This window comes from Nanorana parkeri, unplaced genomic scaffold, assembly GCF_000935625.1.
Source record: "Nanorana parkeri isolate BGI_ZX_2015 unplaced genomic scaffold, ASM93562v1 scaffold113, whole genome shotgun sequence".
NCBI lineage: Eukaryota > Metazoa > Chordata > Amphibia > Anura > Dicroglossidae > Nanorana > Nanorana parkeri.
In genome coordinates this window covers 1496552-1505887 of record NW_017306381.1, presented here as the reverse complement: position 1 = coordinate 1505887, position 9336 = coordinate 1496552, and the positions used below count along the sequence as shown (strand labels likewise).

General features: G+C 46.2%; 1 protein-coding gene across 1 annotated transcript in view; it reads right to left on the bottom strand.

The window, feature by feature from the left end:
- Positions 1–9336, bottom strand: part of CLSTN3 (calsyntenin 3) — a 66764-nt gene continuing 57428 nt past the window's right edge. The window contains exons 18-20 of the mRNA XM_018553215.1: positions 7077–7212; positions 4022–4215; positions 1–720 (exon numbers count right to left, since the gene is read on the bottom strand). Of these exons, the coding sequence (XP_018408717.1) occupies positions 640–720; positions 4022–4215; positions 7077–7212 (411 nt within the window). The 3' untranslated portion in view covers positions 1–639. The remainder of the gene's footprint in view (positions 721–4021; positions 4216–7076; positions 7213–9336) is intronic.

The following is a 9336-nucleotide window of genomic DNA, read 5'->3' as shown; positions in this document are numbered from 1 at the left end:
AAGGAACTGGTTGTCGTCTACAACAACCCAATTCTCTTGCGCACTCGTGCCAGAGAATGAAAGGGATAGTCTGACTGGTCACTAAGAACTATGCAGACAGTTCTTCATTCAGGGGCTGATAAATAAGGCACTAGTCCCAGATGTTGGTGTGAAGCTGACCCCCCCTTTGGCGTCAAAGTTTGGAATGATAATCTAAGTAGGGAGTGAATCCGCAGCCCCTCAAGAACCTAATGTCGAAACATCACATTAGACCGTTACAAACACAGCATGAAGGAGAGGAGGCGGCAAATTTTCCCCTGAGAAATGATGACGTGAGGGAGGGTGGGAAGGGGCGTCCGGAACGAGAGAGATGATGGGCAAAGTGACGCGCAATCCAGCGAATGTGTCCAAGATGGAGACACTCTGAAGAAAGCACGCGCTCCAAATCGAAGAATAAAACGGGATACGCCCCAGTCTGAGTGTCTATATGTGGCACTCTTCACTCAGAGAGTCAAAACATCGTGCACGCCCCTAGAAGAGTGCGTGGGTTAAGTGGCGCACACCGCACAGTTGTGTCAAGATGTGGCAGACACACCAGGTGATGGTGGGAATGACACATAAGCGAGAAGCACACATATGCACGGCTAAAAGAGTCGGCCTTCAGCATGACTCGTCTTCCAGGTCCTGCTTCTCCGGGACGGCTGCTTTCTGTTTGGGGGGCACACCGCGAGACTGCACGGACTGCAAGAGAAAAGCAAACAAAAAAAAAAAGGCATGAGGAGTGACCTACATACACAATATGGTCAAAAGATGGTGGACACCTAACTATTACACCTACAGTATACTATATAGGCAAACGTTTGTAGTCACCCTAACACCGATATAAACTAGTTGGATAGTCTACTCCAAAACTATGGCCATTAAAATTGAGTCCCCCCCCCCCATTTTATAGCCATCACATCCTCCACTCTTCTGGAAAGGCTTTCCACAAGATTTTGGAATGTGTCTGTGGGATATTTGTGCCCATTCAGCCAAAAGAACATTTATGAGGTCAGGTACTGATGCTAAATGAGAAGACCTGCCTTACTATAGGTGCTCCAATTCATCTCAAAGGTGTTCAGTAGGTCAGGGCTCTGTGCAGGTCACTTGAACTCCTCAAAACCAAACTCATCAAGCCATGTCTTTGTGCACAGGGCACAGTCATGTTGGGACAGAAAAGGCCCTTCACAAAAATGTTGCCACAAGACTAGAAGAGCACAATCAGAGCCGGATTTATCACAAGGCCAACGAGGCCGGGCCTCGGGGCGGCAGGAAGTAAAAGGGCGGCACAGCCACCAGGCGGGTAGTTTCTTTTTCTACATTTACCCTGCTACGGGCAAGTAGGGCTAAATGTACAGCTGGGAAGCCGGTGTTTTTAGTACAAGTGATCCCGACGATGTCACTGAGATCACTTAATATGAGTGCAGCTCCGGCCCTCCCTCCATGGTCCACCCCCACCTCACCCCCCTCCGTGGTCCGCCCCCTCACCTTACCAGGCTGCCTCTCACCACTGGCTTCCTCCCTTCCCGCCGTGGTTTTCAGGGTCCCCTGCTCCTCTGGGGGACCTGAGACCACGACACATTCATCCACAATGAAGAACGAGGAGCAGAGCGGAGAATGTCCGTTCTCCGCTCTACTTCCTGTATGCCGTGGGAGGGGAGAGCTGCACTCGCAGCCCTTTCCCTCTCAGCTGTCACAGGAGTTCCAGCACAGTGCTGTGCTAGAACTCCTGCATTGGAAGTGACAGGTTCAATAAAGAGGACCTGTCACCTCTAAATGCTATCACACAGGGGCTTGTTAGCTCCTGTGAGAGCAATAAAGTTAAGTGAAAATTAATTCTTTTTTTTATAAAAAGTAAAACAATTGCAAAATAAATAAAAAAAGTAATAAGAAATAATAAAACAAAAATAAGATAAATAAAATGTAAAAAAAAAGAAATACAAATTTAAAAAAGTGATAGAAAAAAGAAAAAAAATCAACCTTGCCGCCCACGCCATCATGTTGCTATTCATTGAGGGGGAGGTTTGTGGGGAGGGGGGTGCGTTGAGGAACCCGGCCTTGCGGCAGCAGAGGGACTAAATCCAGCCTGGAGCACAATTATATAAAATGCCTGTATATGCCGTGGTGATAACAGTACCCTCCAATGGAAACACCTGCACCTAATTATTTGGAGGGGTGTCCACAGACCTCTTTTTGGCCATATAGTGTATATCTAATTATTTGCATTCTTTCCACCATCTAAGGATATTTGTGTTCCGTGATCAACATTTCATCCAATTTTACCCCGTTCCAATTTAAAATTTTTGTAATTGATCATCGCAATCAAAATTCGCTGTCAAAAGCTGATTTCAGAGCGGTAGCCACAAAATAACCTACAACCTTCTCCGCTTCAAGGAAAAGTGTGATGAGCGATACATCAATGTACTTCCTAATGTAATCTTCCTTCACTTATAGGAGAAAAGCAAAACCCACTTAGCCCAGGTTCACACCTAGGTGGCCCTGTTTTTGCGCGTTTGTACGTGCGTTAGCAGCATGTGGTTATTTGCGTGTTGTGCACATCTGTATGCGCGTTTTAACGCGTGTACATGAAGACGCGCGTTTTGATTGGCAGCTCATAAACCATTGTGGGCAATGGAAGAATGCGCGTATAAACGCTCACGAAAATGTACAACATGCTTCTGTTGCGTGTTTTTTGGCATTTCCAATGAAGTCTATGGGGAGCAAAAGCGCTTTTAACTGCCCAAAGAAGCTCCAGTATCTTTTCAGGCGTCTGATGTTTTCCTGCTAGGCGTTTTTCTGCTCAGGAGTGAACCAGCGCCATTAAAAATCATGTGATTTCTTGTGTTGAAAGCGCTTTTCGAACTGCTCAAAAACTCCAAGGTGTGAACAAAGGCTTAGAGATCAACCAATGGGGACTTTACATAACATCATTTTTAATTCCTTTGTCTCCTTTTCAAAATGAATAACTTCTGCAGAATCTCTCCATACTTTCAAATAGGGATGCACCGATATCGATACTAGTATCGATATCGGTGCCGATACCGAGTGCCGATACTCACCCAACTGCTCCGATGCCTAGCACAAGTACTTCCCGTATCAGGAAGCCGGACAGCGCGTCATTACACGCTGCCCTGTTTCCTGATTGGCCACTTGTGATGAGAGAGCATGGAGCCGACTTCCCGGCCAATCAGGAAGCCGGCAGCGTGTAATGACGCGCTGCCCGGCTTCCTGATTGGTCGGGAAGCTGGCCAATCAGGAAGCTGTGCGCCATGTAATGACGCAGCGCCCGGCATTCTGATTGGCCGGGAAGCTGGCTTCATGAAATGACGAGGGAGCATGGAGCAATCAGAAAGCAGGGCATCGCGTCATTACACGGCTCCCGGCTTCCTGATTGGCCGGCCAGACGGCTCTGGCTGGGTACCGGAGGAAGGCCTTGCTCTGGCTGGAGAGGCCCCGGGGGTGACACGCTAGACATACCAATGTAAGAGGGGACTTTCTTGTTAATCGGGCAGCCGGGTGGCGAGTCTTTACATTCTGCCCGGCTAATCATGAAACCAGGTGGCTAGTCATTACACGCCACCTGGCTTCCTGAATGGGACTTCCGTTACTCGGTAATTGGTATCGGTACTCGTACTCGGTACCAAAATACCGGTATCGGTGCATCCTTACTTTCACATATTGTCCTGGTGGTAGTCCAGTTATAACATGTTTTAGATGTTCTGCTCTCAATATGTTATTACTGGCTGTATCTTTTTGATATAATTAAGGTACTACCTGCCTCTCCACATAAATCTTCAGTGGTGAATGCAAAAATGTTAGCCTTCCTTGGCTCTCTGTGGACATTTTTGTAAGATTTAAGGCTGAACTCCAGGAAAAACAAAAGCACTTCCCTTGCAGAGGGGCTGCCCTGGCACTGCAAGGGTTCTCAGCATTTCCTGAGGTATGACTACAGATATAGGAGACCTCGGTTGCAATGTGCACGGTGTGCCATGAATGGTCTTACCTCCATGGGGTTCACAGTTATGGTCATTGCTGAGTCCTCCCAGAATGGATCCCGCTGGTTGGTTGTTTCAAGCTCCTCCCCGTCGAATCCTCCTCTCTGCCTCACGTTGTGTATCCTCGACAGCCCCAGAGTAACGATCAGCGCCAAGAAGCCGATACAGACGACAATGATCACCATGGCAACACCAGGAAAAACTGCGGAGAGGTGGCAATCTTTATGTAAGCTGATGTTCATGACGATGACAATGTTATCCACAGCAACATATTAAAATGTATTGTAATGACTAAAACAAAAAAGAGTTGAAGCCGCTGCTATATGTAATTGTACCAGTTTCTTTATAAATAAACTCTGGGCTAAGCAAATATTATCTATATACAAGAGTCATGTGTATTCTTGGTGAGCTTTGTGTATTTCTTCCAGATCTGTGCAGTAATCCAGTGTGAGACTTGGAGCTTCCTTTAACCGCTTGAAGACCAGGTGTTTAGACCCCCTTCCTGGCCAGGCCATTTTTCAGTATTCAGCGCTGCGGTACTTTGACATTTATTCCGTCATGCAACGCTGTACTGAAATGATTTTATACCATTTTTTTGGGACAGATAGAGCTTTCTTTTGGTGGTATTTAATCACCACTGGGGGTTTTATTTTTCACTATAATTAGGAAAAATTACAGAAAATTTTGAGGGAAAAAAAGCTTTTTTTAACATTATGTTAGGAAACATTTATTATTACCCAGTTTTTTGGTAAAATATAAAAGACGGGGTCACGTCGGGTAAATAGACACCAAACATGTCAAGCTTTAAAATTGCGTGCACCCGCGACATCGCAGAAAACTACCATACCCAAAATTGGCCATAGTTGACACTTTAAAAGCTTTTACCGCTCATCAGTTTAGTGTTATCTGTGATTGATGGCCCTAGAATGATTGCTCTTACTCGGACGTTCGCGGCGATATGTAACATGTGCGGTGTAATGGGCGCAATCGTCTTTTTTGCACGTATGCGCCCCCGACGCATGTTTGCATGCGTGTATGTATGGGTGGGGACTTTAAAAAAAAAAATGTTTAATTCTTTTTTATGTGTAACTTAAAACATTTTTGGGGGGGGGACTTACATTTTTTTCCCTTACTAAACTTTATTGCTATCACATACGGGGGCTAATAAAACCCCCCTATGTGATAGCAAAATATGTGACAGGTCCTCTTTATGGAGACATCAGGGGTCTCCAAGACCCCTAATGTCACCTAGGACCCCCCAAAAGAAGCTGATGAAGCACAGATCTGCTCCATCAGCTTCTTTGCAGCTTCTGAAGCTGGAGAGTGACACAAGAATGCGGAAGTGATGTATTATACAACACTTCCGCATTCTTTCAGAGGAGAGGGGACCGGAGGGAGCTCGTGTAACGAGGGGGGTGCGCACCGATCGTTGCAACATACAAGCGATGTTAACAACGCTGCCTGTTTTAAAATTTCGGCCATTTCCCGCTCGCGCGCACCCGGAAAATGAACAATTGCTGAAATCATTGATGCTTCTAGTTATAACATGGATTGCCTTTCTTTATTCTGGGTGAGCAGCCAAAGCCTTGACATTGACAACAAGCATTTGACCTTTTCTATTGATTAGGTATCCTTGTTTCTAAAGGCCCGGCAAAGGTAATCAGTAGCGCCGACCACATCTCTCCTTTCCATTGACCAGCATGTCTGAGAGCCACCTTGGCAACCACGATCTTTCTATTCTAAACCACCTTAGAGGTTTTCAGGTCACACTGCCTGAGCAGTGATCTGACAATCGGTTAAGACCAAGTGACCAATGTCTTGACGTTTGTAACAAGCATTTGACCTATTGACTACTAGGTATCCTTGTTTCTAAAGGTAAAATGTACAACAACATCTCTACTTTCCATTGACCTGAAGTTGAACATACATGTCTGAGGGCCAACTTGGCACCTAATAAGGGTTGGATTGTTCACCAACATCTGATTGTCCTCATGGCTCTTTTAGAAGCTGAACATATGCTCTGAAAGCAGGAGAGCGCAGTCTCTGAACAGCCCTAATTCATATGTCAAAATAACAGTTAGGCATTAAAAGGTTCTTAAAAGGGGTCAGTTCACCCAAAGTCAGAGTTTTTGGTACCTACCAATTTTCTTAGATGGTAAAGCGGGACATCGTTTAGCATAAAGTATGTAGACAAAGGACACAAACCTGCCACGCCCCCTGCGTTACTTGGACCATAAAGAATTAATATGCAAACGATTATCAGTTAAACACAAAAATACTTTTCCCAGCACTACTTTTGCTCTATAAAGGCTTTCATTGAATGAATGCATGAAAGGTTTAGTGCAACATACTTGTGTTAGTAAAATAGCACATATTTAGGGGTGTCCCGTGTCTCTTTGCTGCCTGAGGCAGAGGGGGACTGGGTGCTGGTGCTACATGCAACCTGCGGGGCCTGCATCACCCTGCCCAGGCTCTGCATCCTGTAATTCCCTGGTCGGCGTCCTGCCCAGCTCCAGGCAACCAGTGACGTCACTGGTCAGGAGCTGGGTGGGACACCAGCCAGAGCGTCCGAAGTTGCTAAGAGCTGGATGGGGAGATGTGTGGGGTCCTTACACCTCTACACATCTCTCAGCCTGGTTTTTAACAATGCTCTGGCCGGAAAGGGGCAACAGGCACACTGCACTGCGCACTGTCGCCCCCCTCCCATGTGACCCAAAGAGATGCCGCCTGAGGCAACATTAAAAGGGATGGCCCTGCTTATAGAGGTCTGTACAGCAGCCAGCCATTACTAGGAGATCCCACTCTCTCTGTTTTAAATATTATAACGCAACAGGAGGGTGAGAACATTTCAAGTGTGACAGGAGCTATGACAGGGAAATGCCTTTGCTGGAGACCCCAGGAGATACGGTATTAGAGGGCAGTCTGTGATGGGGCTCACAAAACCCAACTTAGGATTTAAATATAACTTTTGGATGGACTGGCCCTTTTTAGAAGTTCAGGTTTTGCAGAAAATCCTTTAAGGTCCATTTCAGGCAGGTCATATGGTATGTGGAGCTTACAAACCTGAGCTGCGGTTGGGACTGACCAGCGTGTGACCGGATAACTCCGCGGGGGGCTGGTGTACATTGTGGACAAACTGCTGCTGTGCTGATTGGATATGACTGGGAGAGACAGCGTGGACTCCGTGTAGTATATCGACCTAGGATAGAGACAGAAGGAGAAAAGAGGAATCCATCGTATGAGTACAACATTCCACCGGAATATCAGTCATATATTAAAGGCAAGACCTGACGTTATTTTAGTTTTGAATACAGTGGAGAAGGGTCAGCGTAACTGTCAAGTTTTTAATTGCTCTCTCACTTTCTGTGTAGTCACTGAAAAAGGAAGTGACTTTCTTTGTGTTCACATGGTCAAGAAGTGAGGGGAAATTCAATACTAGTATCAGTATTGGTGGAGATACTGAGTATTTGGGTGAGTACTCATACTCGCCCAAATGCTCTGATACCTTCCCCGATACCGGAACGTCCGGTCAGAGGGACATTCCCTCTGACCGGCAGTGCAGCGAGGAACATGGAGCAGGGAAGCCTGCTCCGTGCTGTTTGGCCTTCTCCATGCTAATTGGCTGGGACATCGGTTTCTCAGCCAAACAGCATTGAGCCGGCCAAACAGATCTGATAATATGGTGACACAACCTCCACCCTGCAGACACCTCACATCACACTAATATCGATCCTCAGCAGCAGTTATCACCGTACCACAGATGTCCCTCGGCCAGACACAGCTCTCTAAGACGCTTTACCGCTGCCTGACTCTGGTGTGTGTACTTTATGCTGTTAGAGGATTTCTGAATGAGAGCGATGGGCAGTCTGCGCAGTAGCAGGCTGAGGGCCAATCACGCAGGCGGTGCGGGCACTGTACACACATCGGAGACGTGGGCAGATCCGGGAGAGCTTGGAGAGCGGTGTCTACCCAGCTGGCCATGGGACATCTGTGGTATGGTAATGACTGCTGCTGAGGATGGATATGGGGTTGTGGAGAATGGGATGTGAGAAGAATGGGGTGTCTGCAAGGTGAAGGTTGTGTCACCATATTATCAGATCTGTTTGGCCGGCTCGATGCTGATTGGATGGGAAGCCGGCTTCCTGGCCGATCAGCATCGAGCCGGCCAAACAGCATGGAGTCGGCTTCCCGTGCAATCACGAAGCCGGGCGGTGGGTAATGACATGCTGCCTGGCACCCTGATTGCCCGGAAAGCCAGCTATATACTACCAGAAGTACCGGTATCGGTACTTGGTATCGGCGAGTACCGAAATAATAAATATCAGTACTCGTACTCCATACCGAAAAAATGGTATCGGTGCATCCTTCATTTTTAATGATAAAAGGTGGAGCTTTTTTTGGACAATGATACTGTTGCTGTATATTGTGACACATCGGGAATTTATTTATGTAAACTTGTAAAGCTACTGAAAGTTCCACTTATTGATCCCTAGTTACCTTAAAGCGGAACCCCAGGGAAAATAGTCTGAATCAAATTGGTTATAGGTCAATACAGACAGTTCTTTCTTCGAACCCTTGGATACAGAAGGTCACTTGTAAGCGGAACCACATTTTAATGACAAAAGTGATTCCATTTAACATCAACAATAACAACAACAACAATAACACTATAATCATCTGTAATTTTATGCTTCATATTTTCAATCCAATGACTGTGCTTGTCAGGAACAAAGGATCTTGTTTGGATAATTCAGCTATCATTGTTCTCAGGAAACGGGATAGGGTATTGTTCCCGACTTTCAGAAAATAATAAAGAGCTTTACACAGCCATGAATAAATAATGCAGTAAATGTAATGACTTAATTGTCGGCGTGAGAAAATGCATTACAGCCAGCCTCTCCGTGTTCCCATTGTGTTCTCACCAGCATGCCAGGTGTATTAACTGGATGCAGACAGCACACTTTCCTGCATATTGATCTGGATTTAAAGATGTTTTCCATCTTTAGACGGTGTAAAGGGAATGTTGGGATTAAAGTGCATGATAATGTTTTATAAAATACTGTATACTGTTGTGACAAATGCTAGAACATCACTCGGTGCCCTCCTCTGACATAGTGAGGTATTCCACCAAAGTTCTTCTCTGACATTGAGAGGTGTTTGGTCAGTGCCCTTCACTGACATAGTGAGGTGTTTGGTCAGTGCCCTTCACTGACATAGTGAGGTGTTTGGTCAGTGCCCTTCACTGACATAGTGAGGTGTTTGGTCAGTGCCCTTCACTGACATAGTGAGGTGTTTGGTCAGTGCCCTTCACTGACATAGTGAG